This window comes from Mycteria americana, chromosome 14 (genome assembly GCF_035582795.1).
Source record: "Mycteria americana isolate JAX WOST 10 ecotype Jacksonville Zoo and Gardens chromosome 14, USCA_MyAme_1.0, whole genome shotgun sequence".
In the NCBI taxonomy this organism is placed as follows: domain Eukaryota; kingdom Metazoa; phylum Chordata; class Aves; order Ciconiiformes; family Ciconiidae; genus Mycteria; species Mycteria americana.
Genome location: NC_134378.1, coordinates 3,655,137 through 3,668,343, shown reverse-complemented (window position 1 = coordinate 3,668,343; position 13,207 = coordinate 3,655,137). Strand labels below are relative to the sequence as shown.

The following is a 13,207-nucleotide window of genomic DNA, read 5'->3' as shown; positions in this document are numbered from 1 at the left end:
CAGGCAAAGTCCTGATCTGCTCTGCTCCCTCCTGGGAACTGCCGGCTCCAGGCAGCCTTGCAGGCAGCGTCTGTTTTCCATAAATACCGTTTGCTCTTTGGTGCTGCCTAAGCAGTACCGATGTAAAACTGTCGTCGTGGCTGCGGTTGCATTGCGCCTGTTCCCGACTCCTTCGCTCGGTCAACGGCCGTGAGGAGAGCAGGTTCCCCCCGCGGCACTTAAGTGAATGAAACAGGATTACGGTTAGTTAAAATACCATCTCACTTGCTAATGGGCTGAAGCCCTGTCATGCGTTTTTTTTTCCCCTAATAAGCTGGCCTTTCACCTCCAGGCCTCCCATTCAAGCCCAATTGGGCAATTTTAAATTAAATGCAATTTTTTTGGTCTCTCTGCTCATTCACTAATGGTCACTGTCTGTTTGACAAATGTCACTGCGCTGATACTGAACTTAATGACCAGCCCAGAGCTGCCGAGGGGAGAACAGGAGCACTGCTGCCCTTTCCTCCCCGTGCCTGCCCTGTGCCAGCTGAAGTGAAGCCTCTTGAATCCCGGCGCCTGCAAGCACGCAATCAAATCAGCAACTCCGTCAGGAGAAAAGGCCTTTTGCTCCCAGCGCTCACCGGGAGGCACAGCTTTCGCAACGGCTGGTGTTTAGACCTGTGTCAATTGATTTTTTTCATTTTTGTTAGACCTCCAGGTGACAGACTGGGCAACTTTCTAAGTGATATAATTAGCCCGTGCACCTGGTAGAGCAGGGACCGCTGGAGCCGGGCAGCGGCTGAGCACTTGGTGCCTGGGCACAGGGGGTCTGCGGGCGGAGGTGCTGCTGCCCTGTTTGCCCTCAGGGCTGCAGAGATCCAGACTGCAGCAGCCAGCTGGCAGCGGTTTTATTCTCTGCTGTGTTTAACCACTGGTGTATTTAGTTTTTCCTCCGCTATAAAATAAGGATAATGGTGCTTCCCTGTGGTGTGAGCTTTCACTGACCACAGTTAATGTGTTGAGAGCTTTGGTGCGTGTCCAAGTACTTTCCAGGGGTCTTTTCCTTTGCACACCATCACACAGAGGCTTCTGCGGTCTCATATATTCAACACGCTGCCCAGGGCATCCCGGCGGAGGCTCAGCCGCAGGATCTTCTTTCTGTGCTGCCTTCACTGGAAACATCCCTGTTTCCACCTTGCTGTTTTACTTCCCAGCCTGGTGGCAGCGTCTCGTGCTCAGCAGCCACAAAGTCCAGCTACTGCGGCCTGTGTCCTGCTCCCCTTGGTTCAACCGCCCACGGGGCACCAAGGGTGGATACAGCCGGACCTAGCCATCTGGCTGCGCCCGGCCCGGTCGTAAAGAGTGCGCGGTGCGTGCAAAGCGTTTAATGCATAAGATTAAAATAGTTTAATTCCTGGATATTTTTCCTGCATAGGGGTACATACCTGTTAGCAGGGTGAAACAAATTTTGGATGGCCCCAGCACGACAGCTAATGTGCTGCTGGTGCCGCCTGGTCGCGACCCTCCTGCCTCGGGAGCAGGGAGGCTGAGCCGCCGGCACACGTGCGGGAGTCAGAAGCAGCTGGCAAAGGGGGATTATCGGGCTGGAAATCAGAAACCATGTAGAAGTCGAGTTTGGAAAAATTCACGGACTGCTAAAGGGATGTGGCTGGGAAGCAAGGTGTTTGGAGAGGTCTCAGAAGAGGATCAAGAAGAGTGAGCTTGTGATGCCGGGGAGGAGGAGGGGGAAGGGGGGAGGCTGAGGATGAGTGTCTGGAAAGCCCCAGTTTTGGAGCAGGGACCACCGGAGCAGCAAGGGGCGAACCCAAGCCGTGAACCGGGCTGCGAGGAGGCACCCAAGCCAGGCTCAGGCACCCACCAGCAATTTGTGTAATGGTCCTGGAGGCTCCCGGGGGCCAGAGAGGCCCCCGGGGCTGCTGCCCTCCCCGCCGCGCTGGGAGCCCTTCTCTGCCCGTGCCCTCTCTCGTCCCCTTTGCTAAGAAGCTCTAGCAGGGACTTGTAGCAGACTACTCCCAGCTGACCGCTAAGAGACATCTCTTGGTTTTGCAGGTTACTGGAGAGAAAAGACCATCAACAGACCTGGGCAAAAAGCCCAAAAGCCAAAAGAAGAAGAAAAAGAAGGATCCCAATGAGCCCCAGAAGCCCGTGTCAGCCTACGCCCTGTTCTTCCGAGACACGCAAGCAGCCATCAAAGGGCAAAACCCCAATGCTACCTTTGGAGATGTATCGAAAATTGTCGCATCGATGTGGGACAGCTTGGGAGAAGAACAAAAACAAGTGAGTTACTGATCTCCTTTTTTTTTCTCTTCCAACTGTTGAGATGTGTTTTTCCATGGCACAGAGCGTCGGAGTCTCCCCAAGCCCATTAGGAGCATGGCCGGGGGCTTAAGCAGGCTGAAGTGTATGCACAGCCACGGAGGCTATTTTCAGGAGCCGCGCTGAAGTGCCCGCTGCCACTCGAAGCGATGCTCGAGCGGTTTGCGTGCCGCGCTCCCAGCCCTGAGGCAGTGCAGTGGGGACGTGACCTGGCCCTTGGACACCTCCTGGGGTGCCCTGCACGCAGGTCTACGCCACCTGTGTGCCCCGAGGACTGCGGGTCTGACCCATGTCGCAGTCAGGGCAGGGATGGGGCTGCAGAAGGATGCTCTAAGTTTGCTTTGCCTCTGCCCCTTTTTTAGAAAAATCTCTGTTGTTACATGGGGAAGAGCAAATTTTTATGACAACTAATTATTCTTGATAAGATCATACTTTGCAAAAGCATCAGTGGCCTTTCCCTGACATGGCGTTTTTACAGCCTTAGATGGGAGGTGGGTTTCTATTTGCTTATTTACTTACAAGGAGTGACGGCAAACCGGCTAAAAACTCTTAACTCTCTTCATCGCTGGCTTGAAATCTAATGTTAAGGCTTTAAAAGCTTAGGAAGGAGATGTCTGAGGTGGCCTTGCAGAGGAAAGCTTCCTGCCCCAAAGCTGGCAACCTCTTTCAGTCTGCTTCACACAGAGACTTCTAGGTCCTGGTTTAACCGTTTTGTTGATGCTGAGTCAGTTACAAAAGCCTGTAATTGCTTGTTGCCTATTGAGAAAACCCCAGGGAACACTTTCCGTAGCAAGTAGGTCTTTTTTATCAGGCAGAGCAAGTTCTGACGCTGCGTGTGATGTGTCTGAACCCAAACATGCTTTAAGTGACAATCCCCCCATAAACCCTTCTCCCAGAGCCTAGCTGCCAGCTTCAGGCTGGCTCCGTCTCCCGTTGAGTGTCCATGGCCAGCATTTGAAGCAGCTATGTTTGGGGAGGGAGCAGCAGGGAGGGGAAAAAGTCATTTAAAGGGAAGTCATGCTAGGAAATAGCCGCGCTTTCCACCCCGCACCAAGTCGGGGATAAGAGCGAGGCATCTTCTGGGATGAAAGCCCTTTTGCTGATCCATTTGGAGTCTCCATACTGTGCAAAGCGTTGCTTTGATGTTTTCATGATCCTCCCTTTTCTCCTCTTTGGACTGATCGCTGGGGGATCCCGCAGGACTTTCTCGTGCTGAAGAAGGGAAGAAGGGAAGAAGGTCCTCTCCTTGTGCGGCAGGTTGGCCCCAGCCCTGCTGCCCGGGAAGCTGCAGGGCAGGGGCTGGGTTTGGGCTATCGGTGCAAGGTGTGGGAGGTTCGGGAGCATGGAAGAGCTTTTATGTCACCTCTTTCTCCTGCTCTCCTCCCTCCCAACATCTTGGTCTGCCTCTCCCTTACTCCATCTGGTTACAAATATCCCTGTAGATTGGGCACTAAGCTCGGCTGCAAATGTGGTGTATCTAATGGAAGTGCGGGAGCGACCCTGACTCAGCGCAGTGCAAATGCTCGGCTCTTAATTAACAGCAGGGATTAGACCAGTCTGTTTATCTTCCCTGCTAACTCTCCCTTCTTCTCTTTTATGAGATAGTAGCAGCCTTGCCATCTCTTTACACACGCTTTCTAAGTGGCTCCATTTCTCCCTCTGTAATTGATTTAATTAAGTCATTTGTTCCTTGTCTGAATGCTTAAATATTAACTTCCTGGCTTTGTCTCCAGCTGTATACTTTTCTCCCACGACAGCTACCTCCCTGCCCGGGACTCCGGCTGGAGGGACGCTATTTATCTTTGGCTCTGGCACTGTATTGCTGGTTTGTGCGATGGGGCACGTTCGCTCTTGAAGTGTTTGGCTGGAAGAGAGTTTATTTAGTCCCTGTTTGCTTTCCCCTGCCAGCATCCCCAGTCAAATTTGTTTAGATTCATAAGGCAACGCAATGGAAAGGAAAAAAGGAAAAATTAAAAAAAAAAAGCATTAACAAATTGTCTTTAATACGTGAAAACAAGTGCCTAGGATGTCCTGCAGATCCTGTCTCCCGAGGGCTGCAGGACATGATACGTTGACGATGAAAGCAAGCAGCCCATGCCTCGCGCTCTCTGGGCACGTCCCGGGAGGGGACGGTGACCGAGCAGGACAGCTACGCGGTGATGCCATCACTGGCCAAAATCTTGCTGCGACCTGGGAGTCCAGACTGCCACGGGGCTGCACCGGACCATGGTTCGGCTCATCGCTGGGCAGGAGCATCGTGCTCTGGGCAGGGGTGGAAAGGTGGAAAGGGAAGTATTTCACCCAGTGTGCTGCTCCTAGCTCTAGTGACAACAGTGGTTTTTAATATCTTCATATCCTCACTGCAGAAAGCAGTGCAGAAGACAACCCAGGGAAAAGCCAACACAGCGATGGCAAAGTAGGCAAGCAAGAGGTCAAATCTGGACGTTGTTGCTCAATTAGGACCAAGGTTTTAGTTAAAGGAAGCTTCCCCTCTTCCTGGCCTGAGAAAAGAGGGTGGATTTGAGGCTGGAGGATGTGATTTTGGGCTGGGATCCCTCACAGCCTGAGGTGTTCAGGGTGGGGCTGGGGCATTGCGTCTCCAGAGGGCCGATGTGCAGACCCCAGCCCCACCACGCAGTTATTAAGCAGTCACTTATATCACTGTTAGTTTCTGCTTCAGATGAGGATTACAAACCTTAGTTCCCACTTTCCAACGGGCACAGCATTTCCCCAGCCCTGGGTGTGTTTTGGTTCCTGCCTTGTGGCAGAACAGCAGGCAGAAGAGGCAGGGAGCAACCGGGGGGGGGTTCAAAGCAAGCTGGCTGAGAAACCCAGCCTCAGCCAGGGCCCTCTGCGCTTGTGATCCCCCCGGCACACGCCCCGCTGTGCCCGCAGACGCGTCTGTCCGTCCGTCCCGCCCGGCTCCATCATGCACGGAGGAGTTACGTAGAGCTTGGGGTGGCCGCCGTGCCGGTGCCGAAGGGACGAGGAAAGCCCAGTGCCGGTGGCTGGTAGCCACGCTGCCAGGGCAACACAGCCAGTGGTCCTGTGCCACCCCCCAGGCAGGCAGAGCCTCAGCCCCGCGCCAGCTGCTCTCGCCCCACGGACGCGACGTGGAGCGTTTCTGAGGCAGAAGCGAGATGCTACCCCTCTGCCAGGTAGATCAGGCCGGCACACGGGGGGTTAATCCTCTGCCATTTGTGCTGCTAATGATTATATGCACTGTAATATCAAAGCTGTAGCTATTTATTTGCCATTGAGCAGGTGCTGCTGCTCCCACAAAGCAAATTTGCTTTCTCCTCCTGATGAAACAAGCAAAATAAAGGTTGCTCACGTCCCATTTCAGATAGGTTTTTTTTCCCTGTGCACTAGCTGAAAGACAAACACCAAGCGGGAACCAGAATTATGCAAGAAACGGTATAATCTAGGAGCATCTTTGATTTGGCTGCTGCTGTCACAGACATGTATTTCACAGAGAGGCTTTTTTTCCCTGCCTCTTTCTTTCGTTCTTACTGGTTTATCATTTGTGCCTTTGTCATTTTGTTCCTTCTTCTTCTTCTCTTCTCAGCCTCTTCACAATGAATCTTCATTTTCCCTCTGACACACTTGTATCTAAATTTCCTTATTTCCTGCCTTTTTTTATTTATATCTGTTGCCTGGTGATTTGATCATGCTGTGGAATACAGGATTAGCAATCTCCGTGTCCTTGGGTACTGCTCAAGGACACCTGTTCGGCAAAGCGCTGTTTTCTTCCCCATTTTAACTCCTTCCAGTGTGGCCGTGCGTGCGCAACGGTAATAAATAACAATACCTTTAAATATCTCCGGTGCTGCATTAGCAGGACGTTGTAATCTTCATTCTTCAACAGCTGGCGTGGCCCTTTCTAAGAAGCTTACATGGGAATCTGAAGAATGTGACGCGGGGAAAAAAAAAAAATTAATACGTACTCTTTGAACTTTGCAAATAGTTTAGCAGCTGTTCCTGTAGAGATAGCTTAGACTTTGGTGGAGAGCGAAATGCTAATTCGGCCATTATCATCCAATGGGGTACCTGTCGTAGTAATCCGCCTGCAGCTCCAGGTCCCTGCTCAAGACTCGCAGAATCCTGTGCCTCGCTGTTATTTTTTTGCATTAGCAGATATAGACCAGCGTTCGCAGCGTTATCCGGTGAGGTTTAAAAGGGCTGCCTGATTTGACAGAAATTAGAAGAATGTGAGCACTAGATTGGAGCAAACTCTGCAAATTCACTGGGAAGGATTTGTCCGCAGCAGGGATGTAGTGCTCACAGCCCGGTCCCAGCTGAGGCCACCCGGCAGGGCTGCAGCCCCCTCCCCTCCTCCCACGGGGCCACCGGCGCTGCCGCGGGCCATCGCTGCTCAAGAGCAGGTGACACCCAGCCCCGGGTGGCTGTCCCCTGGCAGGGGGATTTCGTTTGGATGATAAGCCTGGAAACTCTCCGGAGCACATTGAGAAGTCACCGGTGGGATTTGCTCTTCCCTGCCCTGTTCTCTTACTCTCTCTCTGAGCACCTTCCCACTGCTCACTGTATTTTGGGGGAAAAGGACGCTGGTTTGGAGCCTGGTGATGATGGAGCATGGGGAACACTGTCAAGCTGCCAGTTGCAGATGTCTCTGGAACCTGCTTCTTTTCATTAGGAAATCCAGCAACAGATTCGAAGCGTTGGGTTGGTGTTTCCCTAGACCCTGGAAACTCAGAGTAGAGCATCAAGAAGTTTCTGAGCAATCTGTTGAGTGAACCTCAGGCTAAACCAGGGCTTCCCATCCTAAGTGATCAGAAGCAAAGCCGGACAAAATCAGCATTTCCAGTTGAGTTTATGAGTCTGGGGACTCACTGGGCACACAAAGGTACTGGAGGTGAGTTCTTGCTCGCGATAGCCCTGCTTCACCAGGACCAGTTCAGTAATGCTAAGTGACTCCATGGCCAAATGCATATGTGATTTTTCCATACAAATGCACAGCCTGGAGAATAACACAGCGTTCACACTCCAGGGATGAATTACCCAGCAGAAAAATTACTCGCTCAGCAGAAGATAATAGATCACCCATCTAATCAGATCCATCTGCTTATTGAACCTGATACATCACCTGGTGACAGGACACTGCATATACCTGCGGTGGGACAGAGGCATCTCGGGCCGGCTATAAAGCTGTATTACGGCAGAGCCATCACAGGGGAGAGATCCCATGGGAGCCGCACACAGCAGGTGCTGCCTGGCAGCGTGGCCATCAGACTGCCCACTTCCAGCATTGTAGAGAGCTGTCAGCGGTGGAGCCACCACTGGTTGCAGTTCCCTGCTGCTGCCCCAAAGCCCTGGCAGTGAGGGGCTGGAAGGGTCCAACCAGTTGCCCTCGCCTGGAAGGAGGTTTCAGCATCTTCTGAGTGTCAAGAAAAGCCACGTACTGGAGAAGGATGAAAGCACCGATCCCAAAAAAGGTTTCAAGAGAGGTCTGGTGGAGACCAGGATAATGATCAGGAAGATGTGAAGGGGCAGAACTGCTGTTAAAAGCAGCTCCAAGAGTGTGATTTCTCTTCCTGGAGAGCAAAATCTGAAGCATGTTGTGTACTTTTCGTCCTCCATGGAGGTTAGGGGTTGGATTTGTCACTCTCCTTCTCTACTTCATTTTCGATTCTGTGGGTTGTCCTGGGAGTACACGTGTCCTCACATGGAGCAATAGATGACTTACACCCAGGTGGCACAGTGAAGTCAAGGCAGAGGAAAGCATGGCTCTTTCAGGACACTTTAACCAATGGTAATTGCTACTTGATTACGGGTTTATCCATTCATTCTCCAGAGGACTGCTTCACAACACTGTATCTCCATGAGGATAAAGGAGGATCTCTCCTGAAACCAGAGACTTCCCTTAGCCAGAGCCTTCCATCTAGGTGTCCTCAGGGTTGTCAGTTGTGCAGCAGCTCCCATGCCATAGCTGGGAGAGCCTGGGGGAATGGGAGCAGCGCTTACCCAGCAACCTCGTGATGGGCATCATTGACAGGTGCCTCCCATGTCCAAGCTTGTTGACCTCAGGACTTAGCAATCCAGACTATAGCCATTAGACCGAAGGAGGAGTGCTGAGATTTACACAGTAAACATAGCTTGGGTTAGCTGGTTTTAATGGTGGGAGGGACAGATTAAGCCTTCCCCAAGAAGAGAGCAGGAGGGATACAGAGGAGGGTGCGAGGAGGTGGGGAAGAGCTGGGAGGGAATAAGGATGACGTGGCTGTGTTTGCTATATGCATTTCCAATGGCCGTGTAGAGGCCTTATGCAAGAAGAAGGGTGGTGTGGCAGACACCACCGTGCAGGGAGGAGGTACTTTCGAGTCATCTTATGAATAAGCCATGTTATGATGAACCCAAGAGATATCGTGAAGGAAAGTGTATAATAGTTACAAGAAAAACCCTCCAGATTTACAAGCAGAATAAAATCGAAATCTATACATTTGGGGGGGAAAAAACCCAGTCATGGCATCATAGAAAGGAGGGCAAGGAGAGACTTAAGAGGTCAACCAGACCATACTGCTGCCTGAAGTCAGGATCATCTCTACTTAAGCCATTCTTGATGGATATGTGCCTAATCTGTTCTTAAACCTTCAGTGGTGGAGATTGCACATCTCCCCAGGCAATCTCTTCCAGTGCTTAATTATCCTTACTGTTAGGAATGCTTTCCTCTCACTTAGCCAACATTTCCCTTGTTACGGTTTAAGCCTATTGCCTCTTTTCCTATCTGCAGTAGATGCAGAAGATCATTCATTGCCTCCTTCTTTGCTGTGTCGCATTTGGAGACTGTGGCTCCTCTTGGTCTTCTCTCCTAGCTGAGAACTGAGTCCTTCAGCCGTCCTCCTGGAGACCTTTGCTGCACTTTTCATCTCCTCTCTCCTGATGGTCTAACTCTTTTTTGAAGCAAAATGCCCCAAACTCCATCTACGATTGCAGCAGAGACCTTTTCACTTGACATCGGTGGACCCCTTGGTTTTTTGGCGAGAGCTTGTGTTCTTTCCATCCTTCCCCAGGCTTGGGAAGCAGCGTTTCTGCTAAAGCAGCAGGGCCGGGATGCAGAGGTTACCGATAACAGCTCCGGCTGTCATTCAGTGCCTGCGTGACACGGAGCTGTTCGTGGGCGTCAGCGGGGTTTGGAATAATTGTCTTCTCTAATTAACTGGTTATCAAACAAGAACATTTCATTACGGTACAATTACTAGCTGCTTTGCTGAGACACAGAGGTGTCAGGATTACGATCCCAACATATGCTTCTTACAGCTCTGATTTTTTGTTTTCATAATCACTAACCATTTTTGCTCCCCCCCAACCCACCCACTCGCTTAATGACTAATGAATCCTCCTGCTAACGAATAAGGAAAATAAATCAGCGGGCATGGCAGGTTAGAAAGAAAAACATGCAAAATGTTTTGAAGATCCTTAAATCTGATAAATTACTTTGAAATTAAAATCCCTGGGAGAAAATGGGATTTAATTAGAAAGTAACATGGTTTTGTCAATGTTTAAATTAAAATTTTAAAGGTTATAAATACTGCACTAGAGCTGCCTTGACACAGAGGATTCGTGAGAAGTTTCGTTCGGGTCCGCTCTTCCCACGTCAGCGCCGCGTTTCCCCGGAGGCAGCCTGCGGTTTCGCTGCCCAGTGTCCGTGACGGAGCACTGTGTGGGTGCAGAAAGCCCCCCGCGTGCAGGGCAGGACTGCAGAAGTCCCGCAGGAGACCCTTGGGGATGGTTTTTTACAAGGAGGGTGGTGAGACACTGGCACAGGTTGCCCAGAGAAGCTGTGGATGCCCCGTCATTGGAAATGTTCGAGGTCAGGTTGGACGGGGCTTTGAGCAACCCGCTCTGGTGGCAGATGTCCCTGCCCATGGCCGGGGGTTGGACGGGATGGTCTTTGAAGGTCCCGTCCAACCTAAACCCCTCTGTGATTCTATGGTCACAAACCAGGTAGCCCACCAGGAACCTTCCAGAGCTGGAGGGAGCATCAGAGGAGCAGCAGAGGAAACACCGCCCGTGCTCGCCCTCTTACCCTTCTCTGCAGCCCTGCTTGTGGCCAGGGCTGGAGCAGGGGCTGGCCCGAGCAGCACAGAGGCTCCTCCTCGGAGCCATCCCCTCTCCCGTCGGGAGGACGTGCTGCTCGGCCGCCCCTTCCCAGTCTCGCTGCATCAGACAGCACCCGGCAGTGCTTTCCAAATACGAGTGAGGCACGGCGCTGCCTCAAAAAGGCAAGGACAGATGAAGAGTGGAAAAAAAAAAAAGGGTGTAGCAGAAAAAACAAGTGATGGAGATGAAGATAGGCACGGAATTTATTGGTTATTCATTTATTTGCATTTAGGTTAAGGAAGTCTCATTTACCTGCCCTCTCACTCTCCATAAATCGCAGGTTTTTCTCCAGACAGGTCTTCCTAATAATTGAATTCGTCTCCGCGTAGCTGCGCATACTTTGATTTTCCACTGTCCCAGATTTAAAAAAAAGCGAAAACGCTCTTGGTATTTTGCTGTTACAGAGGAGGGGAAAAAAAAAAAAAAAAAAAGCTATGTTTTCAATACATCAGCACCCAGCTATGGCCACTGTTACACCAGCCTGAGACACGGGAATTTGTATTTCATTGCTGTGCAGGCATCAGGTACCGCATTTAAGAGCATCTGTTAGCAGCAGAGCTGGTGGACCCCCCGCATTTCTGCTTTACGGTAAATGCTGTAGCGGTAGCGCTGGAGTCACTGCGATGGCTGCGGACATAAGCGAGGGGAGGATTGTCGAGAAAGGTAATAGCTTTTATTAGGGGAACTGATACAGTTTGAAGAAATAGTTGCTTTTCACAGGCAAACTCTTCTCCAGGCTGACATTTTGAAATGTAATTTTGTTCTGAATGGAGCAAATATAATACTTCCTGAATACCATAAAGCCAAAGACAAACTTGGGAAAATGCTCCGTTTCAGAAAATTACCATCTGAGACCTCCAGTGCGTCAAGTCAAAATGTTTCATTATGGGAATCTCTCTGATTTAGCAAGGAAAATAAGGTTTTCAAACCATTTTTAATAGAATTTATCTGTACTGATTTTAAAGTGAAATTCAAATAACCGGATAGTTTAACCGGTAGAAGGCTATTTTCCCTTCGGAGGTCAGTGTTAGAAGGGAGCCGAGGGTGCTGCCGTGGCCGTGGAAACGTGCAGGGGAAAGGAGCTAAATATTCCCACTAGGCTTCAGCGTCCTGATTGTTGAAAGCTGTCGTTGTTTTTAAAGCAGAATTAAATGTATGCAAATCTGTTCTAATTGAAATCAACTTTCAACAAGCGCTGTGCCGCTTGAGGAGGGCTTTGAGTTTCCAGCGGAGGAGAGGACCGGTGGGTATTTTTCTCAGAAGTTTCTGCCTTTTTGCTGAAATTTTTATTCGGTTTTAAAATATTCTTCTCGCTTGCTCAGTTTAATCTGTTTAGCCCCATGGGGACTCACACTGCTTGAGACAGGCTGGATTACGCCATTGATTTTACATACATGGAGGACCAAACTCTGGGCAGAAAGGGGACCAGCGCTGAGAAACACTCATGAAATGTGTCTCATTACAGGGGAGAGAAGGAAGAAGAATAAACAATAATTCACTCTTACAAAGCTTTATTATTTTTTTCCTTGGGGTAGCAAACTCTCCTGATACTTGCCGTTTCCCTGCAAGCCCCAGCTCCCAGAGTCATAAGATTAGGCAAAAATCTCAGCTTTTATATGCTGAGAAAGGCTTTCCCAGCTGTCAGGGCTGCGGAGAAGAGCTGGAGAGTGTTGAGCTCTAAAGGCTTAATAACGGGAAAGCCAAGAAAATGAATGAGTAGTTTAGGATTGCTGAATGTCTCACCGTTTTTTAAGCCAGTCCTGTCATTTGGGGATTTTGGCTCTTGTCTTGCTCTTCCAAGAGCCTGGATCACACTCTCCCCCCGTTCCTGTTGGGAAGTGATTTCATGGAGTTCACCCTATCAAACCAGGCTACGTCTCTTACAGCAGAAGTGCATAAATATCTGCCTAGGCAGCAGACCGCTCTGGCCTGCGACGCCTCCAGAAATCCCAGCATGGTCCAGTCCAGGGGCTTTATTTGCTTGATTTAGGGAAAATTCCTCTCCAGCAGAAATGAATTTTTCATGCACACGTTTTTGCAGGGTGCAGCCGAGCCCGGCAGCACCCTATTCTGCTTTATTAATTATTATCCCTTGCTTGGTCCTTTCAGGCATACAAGAGGAAAACGGAAGCCGCAAAGAAGGAGTACCTGAAGGCCCTGGCAGCGTACCGGGCCAGCCTCGTCTCTAAGGTACAGCCCGCGCTCGCACGGTCGCTGGACGTGGCAGTGCTGAATTCAGGTGCAACTCGCGGCACCCTCTGGGGAGGAGCACGTTTATAAGAAACACGGCGTAACTGTGCTATCAGAACTGGTACCAGTGTTAGCCACCTTCCCGACGAGCTAAAAGAAATGCTCTGCAGCGCGGTTAGGGTGGGTGCCAGGCTGCCTTCTGCCTGTAGCACCCCGAAACGAGGCCCCGCTTTGGGTTGTCTTCATCAGCAGGTGTCACAGCAGGGGAGGACTGTCCCTGCCTGGGGACGAAGGGGTCCCCGCTGCCTGTCCCCGCTGCCAGTGACTGTTCCTTGCCCAGCTCTCAGGGCACGAGTGCAGCAAATGAGGGATTGCTGGCGAGGGCAGGAGGACGAGGCTCACCACGGGTGACACCGGGGACTGGCCCAGGGGAAGGTGACACCCCAGCCCTGGGCTCACCGGCCAGCACTGGGCAGCGGCCAGGTGCCAGCATCCTGCCTGCACCCTGGTCCAGGCACTTGGGCTGTTCCGGCTACTCAGGACCCTGGGTCCTGCTTCTCCCTTGCACGCTCAGCCGAGAGCA

At 51.0% G+C, this 13,207-nt stretch overlaps 1 protein-coding gene across 1 annotated transcript in view; it reads left to right on the top strand.

Annotated features, from left to right (window-relative positions):
* TOX2 (TOX high mobility group box family member 2) overlaps nt 1-13,207 on the top strand; it is a 156,470-nt gene that overhangs the window by 132,141 nt on the left and 11,122 nt on the right. The window contains exons 5-6 of the mRNA XM_075517433.1: nt 2,050-2,277; nt 12,544-12,624. Coding sequence (XP_075373548.1) covers nt 2,050-2,277; nt 12,544-12,624 — 309 coding nt within the window. The remainder of the gene's footprint in view (nt 1-2,049; nt 2,278-12,543; nt 12,625-13,207) is intronic.